We start from the raw sequence: 24,834 nt of genomic DNA on the forward strand, positions 1-24,834 counted from the left end.
TTAAGGTTTTCCTGAATAGGGCAAGAGCAGCCCCACTGACAGTGGCGCCTAGAGACAAAAGGCCCAGATCTCGTCTGATTGCTTCTATGGGAATAGCGTTCGGCAGACCTAAAAGGGACTTCCATATGTAGGCCTCTAGTTTACGCCATAGTTGGGGCGGTATGGTGAACATGGCATCCATGCCGTAGGTCAGAGAGGGTACCATTTTACCCTTGTAGAAATTGATGGCCGGCATTAATGAAAATTTGCCAAACTTCCTGTCGAGTGCTCGTAATTGGGAAGTCAGTTGCCTTGTTTTGGACCAGAGGTGTTGCTGCATTTTGATTTCATGTGGCGACCCGTCTAAGAGCACACCTAGATATTTAAATTGTTGAACCACTTCGATTCTGGTTTTGCAAACTGACCAAGACCCGGTGGTTTTTGGCGGGTGGTGTGAAGAGGACAAGATCATAATTTTAGTTTTGGTCTGGTTTATTTGAAGATTGTTGGTGGTCATGTAGGTTGCCAGATTGTCCAGCTGCCTTTGGAGGCCGATCGGAGTTTGGTCAAACAGGATCATATCGTCGGCATATAAGAGGCGAGACAGAGGGAGATTGCCAAACTTTGGGGGGAAGCAGCGCACCAACGCTTCCGAATCTTTGAAGTCCCCCAAAAAAGCCACGAAAAGTGCCGGAGCTAGAGGACAGCCTTGTTTGACACCTCTGAACGTCTGAATATTTCTGGACAGGGCCCCCTGTCTGTTTAGACGGACGTTAAGAGAGGTATTGGTGTGCAGGGCTATTATAGGGTGTAATATGGCCGGTGGACAGTTCCAGTTTGCCAGCTTTCTCCATAGTCTAGGTCGGTCCACTTTGTCGAACGCCTGAGAAAGGTCGATAAAAGCCACGTACACCGCAGGAGATCCCTGTTTTATTTTGGCTTTTAGAATTGAAAGTATGAAGATGTTCACTGTGGTGCTACCGTTTTTCTTGAAGCCTAGTTGGTAAGGATCGCTGCAGGGAGCTGTTTTCTCCCAGCGGTGGAAATGATCTAAAAGAAGGGAGGCAAATATTTTTCCCATTATGTCCAATAGGGCAATCGGACGGTAGTTTTCCGGTGCTTCTCTGGTTCCACGTTTGAAAATAGGGATGATGATTGCTTTGCACCATGATGATGGGATCTGTCTGGTAGATCTGCAGTGGTCGAACAGAATGCTCATAAAGGCAGCCCATTCCGCGTGGTACTTTTTTAGATCTATGTTCGACAGGCCGTCCGGGCCTGGGGCTCTGGAAGATTTTAACTTTTGGATGGCAGTACTTATGGTTGATGTTAGAGAGAGGTCGATCCAGGGTGCTCCGGTGGTGACAAAGGACGGATTCATATCTCGCGCTAAGCTGGCGAAAAGATCAGTGTAGAACGTGACCCAAACTTGTTCTGGGACAGAATTACTCATGTTATAGGTTGTGGATCCTTGCGAGGCGTTTACCAAGTCCCAGAAATCTGCGTTTTTTTTTGCGTGTAGAACTTTCATCATAGCCTCTGCGTCCTGTTGGTATAAAACAGCACGACGTGTCCTGATCCATGATTTGTAGGCTTTTTTTTCAGATCTCCAGCAGTCCCATGCCTCTTCGGTGTTGGTGGTCTTTGCACGTCTTCTGAGATTTCTCAGGCCGTTTTTTTTCCCCGCAGTTTCCAGGTCATACTGGTGGGTGCAAGATTTGGGGGTGGATAGACCCACTACCGGGTGACTCGTATATTTTAAAAGCATGGGATAGTAGTCCGGCCTGGACGATGGCACGGAAGGTTGGTCGATCCCAAATTCAGCCACGTACTGATCGGTGATAGCTCTAATGTTGGTCCGGGTCAGTCGCAGGCGTGATTGTTTGGGATTTGTTTCAATCGATGGTAAATAGGAAGTTGAATTCCTCGCTAGGGAGCTCCAAGAAGTGGTGAGCATGTTATGGTCGCTGGCGGCCGTTTTAACCACCTTAAAGTCTTGAATTACAGCACACAAAGCTTGAGACGCAAAAATATAATCCAATGTGGCTGTCAGTCGGCCCCTCTCCCAGGTCGGGAGAAGCGTCTGCCCTTCGCGGATCCAGGCAACGTTGTGTAGGTTCCGGGATGCCATGAGGGTCATCCATGCTTGTCCTCTGTGCTCTGCTTCAGTTGCGTCGGATGATTTTTTTCGGTCTGTCTTCTGCTGGCTGCACTTCGCATTGAGATCACCGCATACCAGTATGAAGGGAGTGTTCCATTCAATAAGGATCTCATCCAGGACCTCTGCCATATTTTGGCAGAAAAGTTGCGTTGTGGTTCTTTGCGGATTCCAGTACGTGGTGATCACAGCGAGTGGTGGGGATGAAGGTTGCTTTGACCGGCGATTTAGAGGTCCCGAAGCAGGGTTCCAATCAATTAGGACTGCCAATACTCCGTATGAACTAGCTGTGGTCCTGAGCATTTTTAGATTTTGGTCTGACCGTACACCGATGAGCAGACCCGCTGAGGGACGGCCTAGAGGCCCTTTTGTCGCCGGCGAAATCACAATGTCATACCCGTCCATAGAGGGTGTATCTTGGAGCCAAGTTTCTTGTAGACAGAAGATGTCAAAATGGCCCAGGTCAGAGGTATTAGGGTCAGTCAGATGGGCGTGACCTCTGGTATTCCAGGAGGCCAGTGACAAGAGTTTGTCGCATAGGTGGTCATCGGCTTCCTTGGGTAATTGCTATCTGAGGCGGTAGGATGATAGAGCCCCTTTTACCCAGTCCCAAGGGCCGGTTTGAGGGGCAGACTTTTTTGGAACTGGCGACGATGGTGGTTTGGGTTGCCCACCCGATCTGTGGGGTGCGAGGGCTCTTCGTGGAGATTGCTCTCTCCAACTTAGTTTCCTTTGCGCCCTGCGCGGTCGCTGATAAGGGGAGTGCCGCAGACGTTGTCTGGCTTGGTCTTGAGTGTCGATAGACCGCTTGGAAAGCTGTGATGGCCGTAGCAGTGGGTCCGGAGATCCCCCGGCGGGTCTTGTGGGGCGTTCAGGTGAGTCTTGTCTTGGCTTCCGGGTTCTTGATGGATAAAAAAAGTGCGACTTCAGTGTCTCTCTTCGATCGGTATGCCATTGGGATGGACTATGGGCATCAGGTCTTTCGAATGGGGATTGCCGGTCCTGTGTGTTGTTCTTAAGGGCAGGAGTCTTTAATTCTGACAGTAGAAGGCCTTGTGCTTTAAGTTCCTCGCTAGCTAGGGGGCCTATATCTTGAGTTGCAGACGAGTAGATGTGTAGGTAGGCTTTCGCTTTATTGCCTCTATGATAAGGCTCCACCCTTTTGAAATCATCCGAGGTTAATTTGCGTAGCGAGGGTGTAGTCGATGTGATTTTTAACACAGTTTTTCTATTCAAGATGATGTACTTATCTTTGTCAGAAAGTTGCTCTATTTTAAAGACGCGAGTAGAATTGTCCCTTGTGCGGAGAGTGTGGTTGTCTGTTGCACTTCTGGATGTCCGCAGCTCCTGCGGGGACGATCTGGCTGAGTGGGTTCTCGTCCTGGGTCTGCTTTGGGCATCCGACAAGTATCTTGATGGAGCATCAGTATGTCGGGTCTTCGTCGTTTTGTTCAGCTCAGGGGTCTCCCTCCGGCTGGAGTGATGAGGCGCTCTGGAATTCAGGTTAGTCTCACAAGGAGTAGAGTCGTTCGCTGGGGCGGAATGCCCCTTGCCAGGCGGCGTAGATGATTGTATGCCTGAGGTCACACATTCTGTTATCGGTCTAGGGGAATGGGTGAGATCCATCACGGAGCCTACGCGTGTGATATTTACAGCCGTGCTTCCAGGATCTCTTGAGGTGGAGGGCAGGTCCTCCCGTGGGGGGGTACATTCATTTAGTTTGTCGACTAGTGGGATTGGAATATCGATCCCGCTTAATTTCAGGATTTTCTTTCCTTTAGGCAGGGGTTGAATCGGACCTAGGCAGGTTCCCAAAGCCAGGTTTGGGATCGGTGTAGGCAGGTTGGGTGTTTGCGACACTTTTGCTTTGTGTAGGAACACTGGAGCATTTTCGTTTGAATATTTTGCCTGGGACGTCTGTGTAGATTTGTGCTTTAACGTTGGAGGTAAAGGGCCATGTGTTGATGATGAGGCCACAGACCGCTCCAGATCTGAGGCTATCGCCTCTTTTGTTAAGGGCGGGGATTCGTACTTTAAGTCAATAGCTGTTATGTAGCCTTCTAAGAAGGTTAGCTTCGACTGTATACTTGCTAAGATGGCTGTGTTGTCTTTTGAAACATCACTTAGCGTTTCGTACAATTTGCAGAACGGGGCCATAGAGATGGTAATTGCCGACATTATTGTTGTCAGGTCTTTTCTGGTGTTGGGTGAGTCTTTCTGAAATGATGAGGACAGATCAAATCTGCCGTTTGCTGACGAGACCTTTGGTCCTGGAGCCGCCGGGTTTGCCAGGGAGTGCCTGCGCCTGGTATTGTGCTCTCCAGGATCAGACGTACTGAAAGATCTCAGATTTAGGTCCCTTGTTTGAGGAATCTGAGTCAAGGCGTCTTGGTGACTGGCAGCGGGCAGCGTGGTGAGCAGGTGGTTCGTTGTCCAGGGTTGAGGCGATGTTTCTCTTTGTGGCCCCCCTTTGGGGTGCTGTAAGTCAAAGATTTCTAAAAGGGGCTGATAGGAGGTCCTTTTGTTGCTTAGTGGATCGGTCGCTGTGGTGACCGCCGGCTTTGGAGGCGGTGGTGATGGAGCCTTCGCCTGACCAAGCTCTGGTGGACTTGAAGCTGAGACCTGCCATCTTGGCGTGGCTGGCGCTGGTGCAATTGGTTGAACAGCTTTGGATACGGTTTGAGTCAGGGTGACCAAATGGACGGATCCTACATCAGACTGCGGGAAAGGCTTTTCTAGTGGCCTGCAGGGTGATGGCGTTGGAGCCGGGACTTGCCCGGGAAACGTGCCCTGAGGATTGACGGAAGTGGAGATTTTCCTAGACTTAGACGTCTGAGACGTCTCATCCAGGGCTTGAAGGATTTCCGCATCTGAGAGTTCTGAGTCAATGGACAGTTTCCGTTTGCCTTGCGTCTGGAAGAAATTCAGCAGAGCATTCGACAGAAGTGGAATAGGTAGAGTAGTTTTTGTGTGGGGCTTCTTCTTCTGGCCTTGTTGCAAAGCAGCCTTTTTAGGCTGTCTGGAGGCGACTGTAGGTTTGACTGTGAGCAATGGGTCGGTGGACTTAGAAGCCGTATTGCCTTTTTTTTTGAAGATAGGTCTTTTTTTCTTTTGGTGAGTTGTCAGTTTACGGCTGCCCCTTTCTGAAGTTTCAGAACAGGGATCGGAGTCTGCCTCACTAGGCTCCTCCAGGAGGGGATTCGAGGAAGTTGGGAGATTATGCAAAACTGGGGACAGGATGTCGAACGTCCTTGATGCCCCGGTGTCAGGGATGTTGCCGAGCGAGGCTGGCGCTTTGCCCGTCTCTGGTGGTATAAACGCCTCCGGTGCGGGGTGGTGGACTATCTTAACTGGGGTGGGAGAGGCCGTTGGATTCTCTAGACGTCCTTCACCACCGCAGTAGGAAGGGACCCGGCTGCCCGGCGTAGCAGGATGAATTAAGGCCGTGGTGGTGGTCTGAGCAGCCGGAATGACATGTGAAATGAAGAGCAGGTCCTGAGCGGAAAGGTTGGTGGTCCGGTGGAGTGACCGCTGGGCGTCTTGTGGCTGTTGAGACAAATCGGAAACACTTGAACTTTCTTGGAGGTTGGTGGCCGGCCGAGCAGGCGGGTTTGGAGGAAGTTGTGTTTCGCATGTCGCTTCACTTAGAACTGGGCCCGCCCCCAGACCCCCTGACAGGGGCCCTCCGGTCCCCGCACAGGGGTGGTCACTCGCCGAAGCGGTGCGGGGGGGGCCGTGAAGGGTTCGATGTCCCAAGACTGCCGCTGGCCCAAGCGGCCTCCAAGTGCTCTGTCTTTGTGAGCCTGAAGAGACAGAGAGGACCGTGGCTCTAAAGGCGGGCAGAATGTAGGTAGTACAGATGCATTGCTTGGTCCCACCAGATGGAAGGGTGGGTTCTGTCCATGCTCATTGTCTCTACCAGGGAGAGAGAATTCTTTGGTGGACCCAGGGTGAGCGTGATCCAGGTTTTCTCGCGAAAGCGGGTTGCTGGCCGCTAACGCTCTTGACGAATGCAGAGACGGGACAGAACCTGCGGCGCTGCTGGGTGTTAAGGTTTTCTTTGTGCGGCTCCTTAAGAGACGCTGGTCCAGGTCTTCCTCCATCGCGGGTAAGAGAGGGGAAGGGGAAAGGGGGGAAAGGGAAGGGGAAGAGAGGGAAGAGGAGCGGCAGTGGGAAAAAGGGGGGAAAAGAGAAGGGCGGAAGAGGAGGAAGCGGGGGGATAAAAGAAACTTGCCAGAGATAGGGGAGGGATAAGAACAGAGAGGGAGCAAGAGACGGACAGAAGGAAAAAGGGGGGGAAGGGAAGGGGGAAGAGAGAAAATGGATGGGTGGGGGGGAGAGAGGAACCAAGTCAGTAGCTTGCCGCCAATTGTGAACCGGCGGTAGCGGTAAATCTTGGGAGGCAGCCGGACGCTGAGCTAAAGCCGCTTATGGTTCGTGGGGTCGGAGCCAGCGCCAGCAGACACAAGAAAACAGGAGGGATCCTACCTCTTTATCCTTGTAGCACTGGAGCACGACAGTCCCTCAGATCGTGAGTCCTTGGAGAGCCTCCAGCTGCCAGCCCGCTGCTCCCGGGGCGGACTGGGGCAGACTGGAACTCTGCTCGGAACTCCGCGCGCGCTCCGTGCGGCCACGGGGTTTTTGAAGGTTGGTTGGGCTGTTTTTTTTTCTTTTCCCTTAAAGGTGAAACGCGATATATCGCGGTGAAAATGGAGCACTGGAGCAGAAGCACGACCTCTCGCAGCAAGGTTCTGGGGCAGACTGGAACTCTGCTCGGAACTCCGGATATATAAATCGTTATTGCTAGCTAAGAAACAGATTCTTAAGAAGTGGAAAGTGGTGGGACATCTCAGCTTGAAGATTGGATCCAAAGTATGTTACTGTTATCAGCTAGAGAAAAAGTGTACTATGTGAAAAAATAGCTAATTGAAGAATACCATTTGATATGGGACATCTTCAATACGTTATATGCCTAAATCCACATGTACTGATCACCTTATACTCTGTGTTTGATTTGGGACTTAATGATTTGGCTCAACCCTATTTCCCTTCCTGTATTTATCCTCAACTTCAGTTTGTATTATGTTTGTCTTGTTCCCCCTGTGGGTTGTCTGACCCTTGCAGTTATCTACTTTATTGTTTAAGTCTGTTAAGTGTGGTTAGGAGATCTTTCTTCTGACTATGCTGGAAAGTTTGGATATGTTTATTATGTTATTTCTTGATTTTGTTCTGCTGTTTTGATTATATCCCCTCTCGTTATTAGTTTTGTCTTGTTCTATTTTGGCAATGCTGTTATGTGCCATATGTATTTCTTTGTAAAATGGATAAATACATGTATATAAAACAAAGTAACACTTGCTTAATCGGCACTAAAATAAACATTTAACATCTTACCCAACTCTTTGCACGTGGAGTGGAACTTTGTTTTATTTTGTATATGTAAGAGATTATTTGCACTTCTCCCACATTAATGCACCATATATGGCCCCATGCTCATATTTGAAGTTATAGTATATTGTAGGTAAGATGTATAAATGTTTCTTTCTCGTTGAAATCAAAGAGCAGTACATCTATACCCTTTATTCTCAGCCCAGTGCCTCAGCTTGGGCTGGTACAGCCCTGTTAAGGTGACATTGACATAGCACATTCATGATTTATCGGACATGAAGTATTTTTCCATTGCCAGCTAACCCTCTGGTATATCTCCTATGACAGGTTTACCAGGAAAGGTTATACCAGGAGTACACATACAGTAAGGCAGAGGGACAGCTGAAGCAGATGGAGAAGGTGTACACACAACAGGTTCACAGCAAGGATATGGAGCTTACAGCCATGAAGGGAGAGGTCACATCCCTGAAAAAAGTGCTTGAAGAATACAAGAAGAAGTACAGTGAGGTGTCTGAGAAACTGATGGAACGAAATCGCCAATATCAGAAGCTTCAGGGATTATATGATAGTTTAAGACTACGTAACATAGCTGTGGTCAATCATGAGGCCTGCTCTGCCCATGAGCATTCACTAATGCCGCAGCCCGGAGTGTTTGGATTCCCACTAGGTAAGAGATAGCAGATGTATTTAAAACACCATAATCACATTTATTATCAGAAATGAAAAGTCTTCTGACGTGTTCTTATTGATAATCAGTGCCCCTATTAAATATATGACTGTTCTGGGTGCCTTTGCAAAATCACTCCATAAAGTATTCAGTGTGTTAGATCATGTGTAATTGTATTAATATTGAACGCAAAATGTCTCTTAAATAGTCTATGGAATTTTTAGTCTTTCATTAAGTCCTTCAGAGTTCAATTGTGATGTACAGAAACAAAAAAGAAACACTTTTTCCTCTTTTTATATTATTTCCATTAGATTTCTTCTTCATGTTAGCCTTCAGAAATCAGATTGTATTTTAATTACAAAGGATTCAATTAAGAAGCAAACTTGTTCTTGCAATTGACAGGGTAATTCATAGAATCCAGCGCACAAGTGTTGCACGCAGCTGGCGCACAGTGTGCGCGTGTGACAGTATGCGCCAACCGCGTGCGCTAAAATCCATTTCCGCGCACAGCGTATTCATGGATTTCAACATCCAAAACCAGCCATGGCGCAGAGTGGCGCAGCGACCCTGCAGCAGCGCCAGTTACGCCCCCAACCCCTCCCCGTATGCCATGGACAGCGCACAAATCCCGTACATGGTGCACAGGCCCCCAACCACGAAAACGCCTGTAAAACTCCCCGCGCACCCCTCCGAATATATGTACACCACGGCGCGGGGAGTTTCACACGCGATTGGTCCTGTGCGAGCGGGGTACGTGTATAACTGGGGTTCGCGGGAAGTTTCACACGCGATTTGCCCTGTGCGAGCGGGTTACGTGTATTACTGGTGTTCGCGGGAAGTTTCACATGCGATTGGCCCTGTGTGAGCGGGTTACGTGTATTACTGGGTTCGTGGGAAGTTTCACACGCGATTGGCAATGTGCGAGCGGGTTACGTGTATTACTGGGGTTCGCGGGAAGTTTCACACGTGATTGGCCCTGTGCGAGTGTGTTACGTGTATTACTGGGGTTCGCGGGAAGTTTCACACGCGATTGGTTTCACACGAGATTGGCCCTGTGCGAGTGGGTTACGTGCATTACTGGGGTTCGCGGGAAGTTTCACACGCGATTGGCCCTGTGTGAGCGGGTTACGTGTATTACTGAGGTTTGCGGGAAGTTTCACACGCGATTGGCCCTGTGCGAGCAGGTTACGTGTATTACTGGGGTTCGCAGGAAGTTTCACACGTGATTTCGCTGTCAGAAGTTTCACACGCGATTTCGCTGTCAGGGCAGGGTACGTGTATTTCGGGGGTGCGATTGAAGTTTCACACGCGATTTCGCTGTCAGAGCGGGGTACGTGCATCCAGTGGGGTGTGCGGGGAATCCCACACATGAATTGGCAGTGTGGGTCCTCCCAGGTGTCCCCTCTACCCCCTCCACGGCCCCTGCAGGCAGCCCACACACAGGGGACTACCCTGCACCCCTGGCCATGTCCCGCAGGCAGCCCATCCACCATGGGCATGCCCCCCAGCCAAGCCACATGTCACGTTGCAATATGATCACCAACCCATGTCCCCCAGCACCCCCACCCCCCAGCAGTGAGGGGCACCTGCCAGCAGGCCCCCACTTATGTCCCACTCATGTCCCCCTGCACCCCACCTCCCAGCAGTGAGGGGCCAGCAGGCCCCCACTCATGTCCCCCTGCACCCCCACCCCCAGCAGTGAGGGGCACCTGCCAGCAGGCCCCCACTCATGTCCCCCTGCACCCCCTCTCCCCAGCAGTGAGGGGCACCTGCCAGCAGGCCCCCACTCATGTCCCACTCATGTCCCCCTGCACCTCCAACCACCAGCAGTGAGGGGCACCTGCCAGCAGGCCCCCACTCATGTCCCACTCATGTCCCCCTGACCCCCACCCCACAGCAGTGAGGGGCACCTGCCAGCAGGCCCCCACTCATGTCCCACTTGTGTTCCCCAGCACCCCCACCCCCCAGCAGTGTGGGGCACCTGCCAGCAGGCCCCCACTCATGTCCCACTCATGTCCCCTTGCACCCCCACCCCCCAGCAGTGAGGGGCACCTGCCAGCAGGCCCCCACTCATGTCCCACTCATGTCCCCCTGCACCCCCACCCTCCAGCAGTGAGGGGCACCTGCCAGCAGGCCCCCACTCATGTCCCCCAGCACCCCCACCCCCCAGCAGTGAGGGGCACCTACCAGCAGGCCCCCACTCATGTCCCCCAGCACCCCCACCCCCTAGCAGTGAGGGGCACCTGCCAGCAGGCCCCCACTCATGTCCCACTTATGTCCCCCAGCACCCCCACCCCACAGCAGTGAGGGGCACCTGCCAGCAGGCCCCCACTCATGTCCCACTCATGTCCCCTTGCACCCCCACCCCCCAGCAGTGAGGGGCACCTGCCAGCAGGCCCCCACTCATGTCCCACTCATGTCCCCCTGCACCCCCACCCTCCAGCAGTGAGGGGCACCTGCCAGCAGGCCCCCATGCATGTCCCCCAGCACCCCCACCCCCCAGCAGTGAGGGGCACCTACCAGCAGGCCCCCACTCATGTCCCCCAGCACCCCCACCCCCTAGCAGTGAGGGGCACCTGCCAGCAGGCCCCCACTCATGTCCCACTTATGTCCCCCAGCACCCCCACCCCACAGCAGTGAGGGGCACCTGCCAGCAGGCCCCCACTCATGTCCCACTCATGTCCCCCTGCACCCCAACCCCCAGCAATGAGGGGTACCTGCCAGCAGGCCCCCACTCATGCCCCCCACATGAAATAAAGATGCACAATCATGGCCCACTTCTACACCAAAATACCACAGCATGCCACCCCATTTTTGAGACAAAATTATTTCCCCATCCACCACACACTGACATGCCTATCACAAGACACAAACCAAAAGTCAACTATGAACATCAACACATGTCCGTCACACACACACACTGGTTGCCATTGATTGAGTAAACCCACATGTCGACATGCATGAACCGAATGAGCGAATCCCACACATTGAAGTAAAACATCAAAATGTATTAACATGAAAATCAATGTAAAGTAATTAAAGCATAAAATAATGGCAAACATGAAATGAAATGTCCAAATGAAAAAAAAAATAATCCTCAAGAAATCCCAAGTAATCCAAAAGAAAAATGGACAAAACTCTCTGTCCACCAAACCAAATCCAAATGAAACGCAAAAAGGTAAATCCACTGATCCATGGTGAAATGAAATTAAAATGTCCAAATAAATCCAAAGTCCAACTATGTGCAATCCAATTTTCAAGGGTCCATGAGCCCAACAAAATAAATGAAACCTATCTAATAACCTACCTAACAAACAAACTATATGCAAAAGTGTGGGGCATAGTCCAAAAGCCCCAAAATAAAAAAAAAGAAAAGGAAACCTAACACTATAAACTATTTATTTATTTTTAATGTGATATAGTTTTATAAACAAAAACTTTACACATAATTCAACATAAAAAACTAATTACACAATTTTTAACATAATTTACACATAAAAAAATCAATTACTTTCTTATTCAGTTTCAAAGTTGCAAATTTCTCCAAGTCAACATCATATACACCGTTGAATAACTTAATCTAGTGACTTATTTTCTTGCTATTTCAGGGGTGGATTGTTCTTTAAGTTTTACCTTGACCATATTCCATACTCTATAAAGAGCCAGATGTAAACTTGCATTCAGGGTATTAACACACATATACCAGAAATCTTTTGACTTAATGTGATCTAAATTATGCACATACTTGCTATAATGCTTCATATAGATGGTACTCAGTCTGGGGCATAGCATGAGGACATGTCTTGCCGTTTCGAGGGCGGTTTTATTCTTACATATCCTACAGAAGCGCTCTAATTTGGGAATAGCCCTTTTAGGGCCAAGGACAGTTAGGACTGGTAGATGTTTAATACGTAGCAATAATAAAAAACGTCTTAAATTGTCTGAAGGGCATAGGTTCAAATATCCTTGTGCCTTTCTATAGGTATAGAGTGTGTGGGATATGAACCCATAGCTATGTAGGCTTTCAAGATGTTTGAAGTTATTTTGCCAGTCCCAGATTTTTAATCGCTCTCCCATTTGATATTTCAAATGTTCGAAATTCTCACTCCAATTAGGGATCCACTCAATCCTCTCAAATAGTGATGTCATTTCTCTTACATACTTAATCTGCTTGTTCCCAATTATCTCTTCTTTCATTGTCAACAGGAGAGGATTGGTAGTGCTCGTATGCATCTTAATATAGAGTTCAGCTCTTTTCTTTAAGACTAGAGCTTTTAGAGAGAGTAGCCCCAATTCCAATCTTAATATCGCCATTGGTATTCCCTGTGGAAGACCCAATAGCCTACGCCAGAACCTACCCTCCAATACCTGGAGCCATTCAAGATTAAGATGGGTCAGAGCTTCCAGTCCATAAGTTACCATTGGCACCAAGCATTGGATGTAAAGTTGGCGAGCCGCCCAAATAGAGTAACCACTCTGCTTGTAAGAGAACTGGCAAATCATAGCGGTTAATTGTGCCGCCTTTATTTCACGATTTTGACAGGATTGAAAATTTCCTCTGGAGTCAAATTCCACTCCTAGGTATTTATAGGAATGTGTGTATTGGATTTCCAAACCTCTAATCATCATTCTCGGGCGGCTCACCTTACCATGACTGTAAAGAATCAGTTTTGTTTTCATATGATTTATTATAAGTTCATTCTCTTCCGCATATTTCCAGAGCCTCTCAGCCGAGCGAGAAATTCCACTGAACGTGTGGTCAAATATCACCACATCATCCGCATATGCCATGATTAAGCAGTGCTGGGTGCCTATTTTGGGGGGGCAATTATGCACCTCACGTAAGTGTTCCGGAATATCAGAGACAAATAGATTATACAGGGTGGGTGCCGTTACACACCCCTGTTTCACTCCTCTGAATTGCTTTATCACCCTGGTTGTAGTCCCACTACCATCTAGCCTCAGCTGTACTGAGGTATCTTGATGAAGGAGCTGTAGGTAGTAAAGCAATCCTTCGGGGCATGCCATTCCCCTTAACTTCCTCCACAGTTTCTCTATATTGACAGTGTCAAATGCTGCCTTAAAATCAATGTATAAAGCATACAGCGGAGGGTTATTAGGTGAGAGGGCTTTGTCTCTAAGACTATTCATGATCAGTAGGTTATGAGTAGTAGAATATCCCATTCTGAATCCGCTTTGAAAGCGGTCCAAGAGTCCTATCTTTTCTGCCCAAGTCTGTAGTCTCTGCAGAAGCAAAGAGGCAAATAATTTGCCCGAGCAATCTAACATGGAAAGCAGACGATAGTTTCCTGGGTCCGTTCTGTTACCCCTTTTAAATACCGGTACTAGAATTGCTTTTTGCCAGGTTTCCGGAATTCTCCCCTCTATTAATACCTTTTCAAAAAGTATTTTTAGGAGATTGGCCCAGAAAACCGGGTTATTCTTCATGGATATATTAGAGAGGCCATTCGGTCCTGGTGCACAAGAGGCTTTAAGTTTAGAGATCTTGTCTATAAGCTCTTCAAGATGTACCGGGAAGGGCTTAGGAATATGTATGGTTGTACCAGAAACCTCCACCCTACCATCCAATGTCCCATTACGTTTCTCAAGAAAATTGACCCATTCCTCAGCGTCAATCGGATTTATTTGAGGGGTTTCCCTGCTTCCCCTTGCCTCCCCCAATAATGCCCAAATGTTGCGGGAGTTTCTTGAGCAAATAGTTCTCACAGTCTTTTGCCAGCATGCCAATTTTTTTGATCTTTTCCAATGTTTTAACCATGACCTGTACTGATTTTTAATCTTTTTAGTCTTAGTGTGTAGACTAATAAGGGATTGTGTATTGGCCCTGATTCTACGTATCTCCCTTCTTAATAAGCGTTTGGCATCTCTTATTACTTTGTCATAGGTCTCAGTCGAGCCCTGTTCTCTAATAACAAGTGATGATTTTTTAGTTACATATTTGCCCGTAAAGTTATAGATCCACCCTTCAAGGTCCTCCATAGACAGATTAGTAAACATGATATGATAGTCATTATCCCAATCACCACAGTCCTGACTTGCTCTAAGTATATTTTTCTCAGACCATATTATTCGTGAGCTAGCATGGTTAACAAGCAGGCTTCCTATCGCTGTAGTTGGGGGAGATTCAATACCACTATTCAGGGTTAGACTGAGACCATTATGATCACTCCAATCATTGTCTACTATTCTCAGGTCTTTAACTAAGGATGCTACCTCAGCGCTAGTAAAACAGTAGTCAAGAGTACGACACGTCACACCCGCTCCCCAAGTGAAGTGCCCCGGGCAATCACTCATGGTTCGTCCGTTTAGACATTCCAGATCCCAGCTCCTCATAAAACATAACCACTTCTCCCCATCTTTATCATTACAGTCATGTTGCATAATGGAATACGGGTAAAGGGACTTGTTATTAGACGTGCCTCCTTCTCCTTTGATAAGGCAATTAAAGTCACCTGCAATAATGATGAGATTACTTTTACATTCATTTTTCCACGCACTCAGCATATCATGCAACCTATCTTGAATTTGATCACTGGCTGAGGCGTCATAAGGATTGTAAAGATTGACCAACAATAACTTGGCCCAATTATCGTTAATTGATATGACCACTTCCACTGCTTTGATGTTATCCCCCAATTCAGTGAATATTTCTCTAGATATTATTGATTTCCCTATCCCGATCATCAATCCTCCATATGGTCTTCCCATTTGCCCTTTTTTAGCAAGAGTATGATACAACTTATAGCCATCTATTACAATCGGTACAGTCAGCCAGGTTTCTTGCAACATGAAAAAAGAATAATTTGTGATAAAAGTTAATGACCCATTAGTTGCCGTAAAATGTTTAAAACCCCTGGTGTTCCAAGATAATAATGAACAAGTTCAGGGTTTGTTTAGAGCCAGGGGCAGCGCCTCTGCTAGCCATTTAAGAGTGTTCTGAATGTCGCTCATTTGAACTTGTTTCCCAACGATTGGCGGGGGGTTGGTTTCACCATTAATTTTGGCAGGTTTCATTTTATCATTAATCAATGGATCTATGTCGTGAGGGTTAACATCTACACCCAACCCCACTTGCATCAGATAGTCTTTGTGTTTTCGGATCAACTGAGCAGAGGCCAAGACCGTACAGTGTAATGCCGTCACATTCGGGTTAGTAGTGTGTAAAGGCTCCACAAAAGAGAAGTCCTCTGATCTGATGACTCTTAATTGAGGGATCAGGTGGAGTTTTTCAAGCATAGCCATTCGTGGTAACCATTTACCACTGAATTTCTGATTCAAGTTCTTCAAAATACACATCTTATTTCCTTCGCAATTTTCTTCTCTCACTGGCACCGAGGCTTCCCTCTCAGGGTTCACGCTTTCACAAGTACTATTAACACTATTCATTTGCGGAGTGGAGAATTGATTATCCATAGTATCTTGGTTATCTATAAGAATAGAGTCTTGACTTGTATTGCTCACCACCAATATTTCTTTGGGTTTCTCTGGCAATATCCAACTGGTGAGTGTTCCCGGGCCCTTCATTAATAGTTTCTTCCTTTTCAGGGCCCTTCTTTTTGCCTTTCCTGATTTTTGCTGCGGCTTTGCTGTATTAGGTGAAGGTGAAGCCACCTCCACAGGAACATTCCTTAGTGCAGCTCTCCTCGCAATTCTGCGCTGTTTTTTAGTCAAGTGGGTATTTTCTTCTTTTATAGGAGACTCAGCCCCCTCAATGTTCGTGGCAATAGCCGATATTTCCGGCTCCTTTATTTCTTCGGGCTCCTCTTCATAGACAGAATCAGTGCCCGGGCCAGGTAGGTTCAACTGCAGGACGGTATTGACATGTATTTTCCCACAGAGTTTTAATAGGATTTTTAGCGCAAATTGCAGTGAGGACATTGACGCCTGCAAATCTGCAATAGCTTCAGAGTTCAATTGAGATAATTCACTCAATCGATCTGCATTATGCTTCCCTGGTTCTTCAAGATCAATCAATAAATTAGGTGATTCAGATAGTCGGCCCTTACCGGGGGCCTCTGATGAGGCATTTATTGATTTTAACACCTGCGCTTCTACTGTAAAACTTACAGCTCTCTGGGTGTTCTCAGTCTCATCACTCCCCCCCCTACCAGTCCGTGGGGGGGCCATTGATTTCTGTATGGAGAAACACAAATCGAGTAAAGAATTGTTATCTATATCATCAAAATTTGTCATATCCAGGGGACGACTTCCATTGTGTACTGTCGACAGTGTCTCCTCAGTATGTTCACTACTGCGTACCAGTGGAATTTTTTCAAATAAAGCAGGAATCGTTCCTCTAGTATTAACTGGGGATTTCAGATTGTTCCCCCCGGATAAATTGGTAACAGGCATATTTAGGTTATTGGTCTTGCCTTTCCTCAGATTATAAGACGTTTTGGCACCGCGTGTTTTTGGTGGCATATTGTCTCCAGGGGGTTGATGCGGGGATTTTAGGTCAGAGTAATAAGAGAATTACAGACCTATTCACACTGCACTTGCCGGCAGAGTTATTAAGACCGATAGTCGTCCGTGCCAAAAATAGTCAACTACGCATGTCCGATAAAAGGAGAGATCGCTCCCCACAGACTCCCACAGCTCCCGCACGTATGATGCGCAGTGACTGTACGAGCAGACTCGCCCTTTTCCCTACCGCCTCCCTGCCGTCCACAGGAGGTCCAGACGGTCCGTTTTCCCGCAACTCCGGCCGCGCGTTAACCAGAAGCTCTACGGACAAGGAGCAAACTCTATAGGCTCAGTCCAAGACCGACTAGTACTGCCTATACTGCGGTTTTCACCCGCCTCACCTCTTACTTTCCTCAGGCCTTGAACCGCAGCCCAGTTCTCTGCGTACAGGCTTGCCCTCCCGCAGCCTCACGGGGGCTCTCGAGGTACTCACCGGTACTCGCAGGCACTCGCGGTATGCTCCACCAGGTGAAAACCGCTACCGACGGACCACACACGGCCCCGTCGCTTCTGGGCTAGTTCCTCTCTTCACACTCCACACTCCGCTCCGGGCCGGCCAGCCCCGAGCAGGCTCGTACACAGCCCAGAATAGCAGAGTTACCGAGACGCAGTAGGAGTCTCTGAGCGGGCTCTCCCGTTAGAGGAGCGCACCTTCTTCCACGTCACTGTCAAGCCGCACTGAAACAGAAGAATAGAATTCAGCCGCTTCCGACAGTCTCTCTGGTGTAAAACATGTAGTTTTCAAAGGCGTAACTATTTACAATGGCGGCGGGCAAGTCCTGCGGCTCACTCAGTGATGTTGTCGGCCAGGGCATCATCGAACTCCATCTCTATTTGCTGGAGGCGGGCCTCTGTCCTGGCCCCGAGGTCTCGCAGGGAGGCACTCATGGCCTGTTCCAACTCTCTGTGAGTCGCCTCGAGGCACTCTGCCCGCCTCAACGCCCGACGCATGGAGAACTCCACCCTGACCATGGTGAGCCGCGCCTCATCCGCCCGCCGCCGCTCCGCACCTATACGCTGGCCCAACTGCAGCCACACAGAAGACACACCCATTCCAGGGTCCTCCTGCCATCTGGCCGATGCCTGCCCCCCTGATGTCGATGGCCCAGAGCCATCATTGCTCACACCTAGAGCCTGCTCCTGCTGCTGTCCATGTGCCCTGTCCGATGATGCCTGCACATCCTCTATCAGCTGGTCTCCAGTTGTGGTGTCCACCCCTGCTGGACCGCTGACTCCCAACTGTGGCGGGGATGAAATCTCCACCAAGCTGGATGTGTTGGTCAGGCCAGGTCCACAGGGGGCCCTGGTGGAATCTGGGCTGGAAGATGGCAGAGAGAACAACTGGCGCATAGTCTTCACAGAGGAGGAGAGGTCCGCCAGAGTGCGCGTCACATGTAGGAACCCACCGACCAGGGCCCCTCCCAACAGTGCCATGTCGCGACGCTGCTGTTCATGATGGCGTGCGTTCTCCGCCCAGGAAGAACGCATGTCATCACGAATGACACGCGTGCGGCACGCGACACCAATCAGGACGGAGCCCATACATTCATGGGACCCCTTGTCCGCAGGTAGTGGAGAGGCAGATGACATGGCACTCTCCCCTACCTGCGGTCGGGCCTGGGACGGGGCATCCCTGCTGGTGCATGGTGGTGCAGTCACAGGGTCAAGGACAGCGACATGCACAGGCCCCTCCGCGGTGACATGTGTTGCCTCCTGACCCTGGCCCTGGACTGCACTACTTGCACCAGTGGTACTACCCCCACCAGGCCCCATGTGCGGCTCAGTAGTGGGCTCCTCCTCCTCTGTGGAGACCACCAACCTGGATGTCTCTGCACCGTCTTCCGCCATTGCAAGCCCCTGTGGGGGCTCACCCGGCCCTTCCGCCACAGCCGTAGTGGCAGACGCGGCACCAGCCCCCTCGCTCCCGGATGATGGCAAGTCCTTGCGTCGCCGCCCGGTGGAGGCATCCCCGCCGCTTGGCTCCACAGCGCCGTCTCCGCCCTCTTCTTCACTTGACGCTGCGTAGAGGGAGACATAGAACACAAGCATCAGGGTACAGTACAATATTCCCCTAGACAGAAAGCAATAACACATGAGTGGCAGTGTCAAACGTCACTTCCATCCTGTCCCTCCACAACACATGGGTGAATGCACGCAACACACATGCAGAAACAGGCACGGCGCCTGCAATCAACATCAGAATCCATGTACAAGGGCCTCTATTAACCAAAATGTTGCCTTCAAACTCACATGCATCATGGCTCACACTGATCCCATGCACACACATCACCGGAGGGTCATGCAACACCACAGACACAGTGGATAGACACAGTGCATACACCGGTGACCGCACTGCATGAGTGAATCTACACATCATCACGGACATGTGTCATGCATCCATGGCGTTTCAAAATCACACACACACTTCTCAGACACACACACATGTGCACCATACGTGTACATGACAGCAGCACCCATCCCTCACACCCCCTCCATGTCCAAGAACAGAGACTGGCATGCTTTCATGTGTGCATTTGGCATACAGCTCCCCATGTTGCATTGTAACACATGCACCAACCATGTGGTTCACACATTACTGGTCTCACATGCATGACCATGATGTCTCTGCACACACACATCTATACATGCCTATGTCACACATACAGGCAAGTATCAGACTACCAGCACACTGCAACATGCCCTGTCTCACACACCAATGCTTGGCCACTCACCGCTCAACTCCAGACAGGTCTTCCTCCGAAGGATCTGGACATGGAGCGCTGGGTATACGCGTTCCAGGACACTCATCTGGATGTCACTCATACTGACCCGGCCCCCCTCTGCGAGGCGCCGGGCCTTGTAGAGGGTCCTGGACCTGAAGTCCTCCCAGCACTTCTTGACGTGCTTGATGTCGCGGGTTGCCACCCCCTCTGCGTTGATGGCAACCATTACGTCGTCCAAGATGCTCTCCCGTCCTTCCTTGTTGGCGCGTGATGTTCCGAAGAGGGCATCAAAATGCCCCAGGACATGCTTCCCCAGGACACCAACTTCCTTTCCACTGAAGCTGGTGGCCCTCTGCCTCTCTGGCTGGGGGTCGCCAGTGGTCTCAGATGGTGTTTGCCCCGACATGGCGACCCCCGAGGCAGGCGTGGGTGGGCAACTGGGTCCTGGGGCTGGGCTGTGGAGCGATGGTATCCCAGTCGGGAGTCTTCTGTTCCAGCAGGGGTGGACACTGCAACTGGAACCCTGGCTGACGTGCAGGCACCAAATACCAGGGTATGTGGGCAGCAGGCAGGCAGGCAGCAGCAGATGGCAGGTGGGAGCGTGCTCGGGGCTTTGGGGGGCAGTAATTTGGCCTTCTGGGCAGGAGCGTGGTCTTCCGTGTGTTGTTGCGTGGCCAGCTTGATACACAGTGATTTGGCACGTGAAAATCTTGCACGTCTGCGTGTAATTAGAGGAAAGGGCCTTAGCACGTAAGCGCGTCTGTGACGTTACGCGCGCGGGTGTTTCCCTCATGACATGGGCATAGTGGTTCAGTACGCGTGAAAAAACTGCACGTCCGCGTGTGAATGCATGTAATCCGAGGAATGGGCCCAGGCGTATGTGACGTGACGCGCACGGACGTTTCCCTGAGCAAGGGTTAAAGGTGAGCAGGGCCAGCAGTTCGCTGTACGTGCCTTTCGTGGAGACCGACGTGTGTTGCTACTTCATGTTGTTTTGCGCGCCATTACAACTTCACCGCGGATCGAGGACGTGTCTCTTCTTTTGGCGGGGGTATTGGCTATGCGTATTTTTCATTATCATGCTAGTCAGATGGTGAGTCGTGCACGCTATTTTTCCCACTGCGGGTGCCCCTGTGTATCGCACCCATTTTCGAGGTCATAGTAGCCTGTGTGTTGTGTTTTTCGTGTTACTGGGTGCCACCGCGTACTGCGGGAGGTTGATTCCACGCACGTAGGCTGCAGGGTTGCGTGCACGGTTTTACTGCAGTTTTGGGGTGCCTGAGCATTGCGTGACCCATCACTACATCACTGGGGTCACATACAGCCTTGCAGGTGCAGGGGGGCTGTTAACATCTTGCATCCCACCCTCTTCACCCCAATTGCCCAGGACAATTGTGGTGTACACCTCCCATTGGCACTCCTCCATCTGTAACGGCACTACTCCATCTGTGCCGGGTTGCGCCACTTGAGAACGATGTTGTCCCATGTGTCGGTGCAGTCTTGCCACCATCCCCTGTGGTTCCGGGAGATGCAGCTTCTGCATCTGACACTGGCGCCCGTGTGACCCGGCAGTCTGTTTCAACGACTGCCATGGGCTCAAGGGTAGTGGTAGCTGCAGGTGTAGCTGTGGACACCACCACCCAGGCTCAGGGTCTGCCAGCGCAGGCTGCGTTGGCACTTGAAGAGCCCTTGGAAGATTTCCAACAGGCCAGGAGGGAAACTGTAGTTGCACGTAGGGCTGCCCTGACCAAGACACGTGTTCCTGGGGCAGTAATGTCATCTGCTGCCCCAGCCAGCTGGGTGTTGGCAAGTGCAAGGGCAGATGCAGCCAACAACACCCCGGTTGTGAGTCTGCCAACCAGGACAGTCACGGTCAATGACCCTGTCACAGCGGATGTTGCTGCGCAGGGCCCATTAGAGGGCACCCAGCTGCCACTGACGCAAGTCAGGCCTTTGGTCGACCCTCCACCTGCCACTCCCTTGGCTCAATCCACCGGTGCTACTGGCCATAGTGATCAGGGCGGCATTTGCCAGCCAGGGCCTGTGCCACAATCCAAGAGGAGGAAGGTTGCACCTGCAGCACAGACTGGGACCCCACACACAGCCACGACCTCCAGCACGTCGAGGAAGAAGCCTTTCTTCAACCAGGAACTGGAGTGCCTCATGGAGTACGTGCTGGGCCACAGCCGTGACATGCTAGTGGGTCCTAATTGTCAGGCTACGGCTGCCCATCGTGATACCCACTGGAAGCAAGTTGCGGAACATGTGAGTGCATTCGGCCATGAGGTGCGCACGGCGCAAGAGTGCAAAAAGCGTTGGAATGACCTCAAACGCAGCGCTAAGGCTAAGCGTGCCTCAAATTACAACTTGACTCTGGTGACTGGCAGTGGGCCTGCACCTGAGGAGGAAGACCTCACTCCGCATGAGTCGCTCGTTGCGGAGTTCATACCATCTGAATCGGTCGAAGGAGTGGGAGAGATGCCGAACTTTGATGCCCAGTCCAGTGAGTGTTGCTGCGTGTCTGTTGTGGACATGTGTGTTTCACTCGTGTGATGTGTTGTGCATGACTGCCACTACATGTCACGTGTACATGGTTCTGATGTGCAAGTAATGCAATGCTTCCCTGATGCATGTCTGCTCTGCTGAATGGTGGATATGTGGAGCGGACGGGGACTGTCCGCATCACCACTATTGCACCCTACTCACATGCTGGTCACCAGGATGTCCCTCAAGTCCATGTTCCAGCTCACTGGCCCTTCAGCATGTAGCGTGGGGTGACCTTCCTCTCAGCCCAGGGACTATGTCATAGCATGACTGACGTGCATGTGTCCTGTGCCTGCATGCGGGTACTCCATGTAGGCATGCTCCCTTACCCCTCCACCCCCCCTCTGCACCCCAATTCCACCTTAACACTGGTATGCTTAAATGTTGCCGTTGAGTACTTCCCTGTTCATGCGTCCTGTGTACATGCTGACTTCCAGCAGCCAATCTGCCAGACATATGCTGTGTGGTACATCCTTTGTACTTGATGAAGGGTGTCTCACTTGGACTGTGCAGAGGTCAGATGCCCAGCAGGGATATCAGTGCCCATTCATGCTCCATGTGTATTCCACTCATGCCCCTATGTGTCCTTGACTGGATGATCATTGTGGTAGGAGTCCAGGGCGACCTACATTGCATGGCATTTCATCAGCCTTCCCATTTCCACTGTGTCTCAGTCCTGCGTCACACACATGTTTAGAGTGTGACGGTCTGTGTCGGTCACAGGCCTCAGCCTGTTTAATGGCCAATGACTCTGTCCAACTGGTGTAGTGTCTTCTTCACACGTGGGTGTACTCCAAAGGTTTCATCATGTGTCCTGCTTACTGTCCCATCATCATTTGCTGTGTTGTCACTTGACTCACATGATGCAGTTGATGCTAGTCAACACAATCTGTCAATACACAGGTCTATGTTCAGCCTTTTGATACCATGCTAGGCATCCCTGCATTTGCACTTGGGGGGAGGGGTGGTTTACTTGTAGACATGCTACCCATTGAATGCACATTGCACGTGATGCCTGAAGTTGGCCTTGCACTGCCTTCACATTTTCTGACACACATCATGAAGTTCTTGTACATGTAGATAGTGAGTAACGTACATATTTGCTGCACTGCATCGACCCACTTCGACATGCCTAATCACAGAAGCAATTTCAAGTTGACCCAGCATGCATGGCAGGTTCTATTTTGTGTGTGACATGTCTGCTTGATGTGTTTCTAACATGTGCAGTGACCTTTTTTCTCTCTACTTTTCGGATGATGACGCAATGGAGCCAGAGGATGGTGTTGTCATGCCAGGCACAGGGTTGTCATCACTACAGCAACCCGGCACAAGTGGGGGTCGTGGGGTGGTAGGTCACGAAAACCCACATGTGCTACAGTCCATCTTGTCTCTGGCTGGCAATGAGTCCAGCCCTGATGACCACTCTGACGTCCATGTCAAGTTTGATGAACATCAGGTCCATATGTCAGGGGTGAGTGATTCTGATGTGGACACTCCTCTGTCCGCGACACCTGCACTGAGGGGTCAGACAGTCTTGGAACCTCCACCTGTGGTGGATCGGGACGCAGGGTCACCTTCCACACCAGTCACTGATGTGTCTGGGCCATCATGTCGACGGGGGCATGTAGTCGTGCAGCCGCGGACGATGCTAACACAACGAGGACACCCAGTCCTTGGGTCCCGCAGGGGTCAAGCCCAGCAACGCGGTCGCCGCGCACAACTACAGTATACTGAGTGGGAGCAAGACATGACTGCCAATTCTGAATGGCAGGGGGCAGCAATGGAGAACATCGCTGAGAGCATGGAGCTTGTAGCCCTATCCGTGTTCCCCCCCTGCTAGGCAGGTGCTTCTCCAGCAGCAGGCGGCACGGTCCACGGCCCGCTCACTCAGGCTGGGCATGGCGGCCTCAGACAGGGCACGCCAAGCTGAAATGTCGTCTCTGCGTAAAGCAATTGCTGCTCTCGCAGAGGCACACATGGAGGCCCTGAGGCAAGAGTATGCTTCCCTCAGATCCACTCTGGGTGTCCTTCTGATGTCCCAGAGGGAGCGGGCAGAGGAGAGGTTTGCGCAGCTTGAGCGTACCATCTCGGCTGAGCTACATGCTTGCCGGGAGGTGCAACAGCTGTCCAGCCAGGCCTTGCAGGATGAACTCCATGTTACACATGCTACCTTGCAAGAGGAAGCACGTGTATCACGGGAGGTTCTGCATACAGACCTACGTGTGATCGCCGCACAGAACCGGGCTCACCCGTCTGGCAGACTTTCTGCCGACGAGGGGCAAGCTGCGGCTAGGCGTGGTCAGGCTCCTGTGCCACGTCCTCCGTTCTAGGAAGAGACAGACTCGGACGACAATCTATCTCCCACATAGGTCGGGCTGTGCAGGCGTTGAGCCCATGGGTTTTTTTTTTCCTCAACATCATCGCATGTGGGTGTTGAGCAGCACCCTGTACCTCCCCCTTCCTGGGTGCCTCCCCTCCGGGTCGTATGTGGCCATTTTTGATTTTTCTTTTAGTTTAGTTAGTTTAGTTTCATTTTGATAGTTAGTTTAATTAGGTAATATAGGTTTTTCATAGTTAGTGTAATTAGTTAATATAGTTTGAAATTGTTTGTCTATTGTGCTTTCATGTGACGGTGTGGTGCTTTGTGGATTTTGAGAGCATCCACTGTCTGTTCCAGCTGGGCCCTTCAAGCTTGTCTTGAGTATGTGTTTGCATCTTGGGGTCCTTGACTCACATATGCCACTCCTGCTTCCCTTATCCATGGGCTCGCAAGGATGGTTCGGTGTAACAGCCTATTACACAAGGGCTCTGGACTGTCATATCTGTGGCATGTCTGCTGCTGTGAAACTTGTGTTAACAACCCTAGTGGGGATGATAGGGGTGTTATTGAC

The 24,834-nt window shown here is 50.5% G+C and overlaps 1 protein-coding gene across 1 annotated transcript in view; it reads left to right on the forward strand.

Moving 5' to 3' along the window:
• CCNB1IP1 (cyclin B1 interacting protein 1) overlaps window positions 1-24,834 on the forward strand; it is a 570,334-nt gene that overhangs the window by 442,677 nt on the left and 102,823 nt on the right. The window contains exon 2 of the mRNA XM_069615026.1: window positions 7,853-8,192. Within this exon, the coding sequence (XP_069471127.1) occupies window positions 7,853-8,192 (340 nt within the window). The remainder of the gene's footprint in view (window positions 1-7,852; window positions 8,193-24,834) is intronic.

The sequence above is a fragment of the Ambystoma mexicanum genome, chromosome 9 (assembly GCF_040938575.1).
Source record: "Ambystoma mexicanum isolate Mex_15411 chromosome 9, UKY_AmexF1_1, whole genome shotgun sequence".
In the NCBI taxonomy this organism is placed as follows: domain Eukaryota; kingdom Metazoa; phylum Chordata; class Amphibia; order Caudata; family Ambystomatidae; genus Ambystoma; species Ambystoma mexicanum.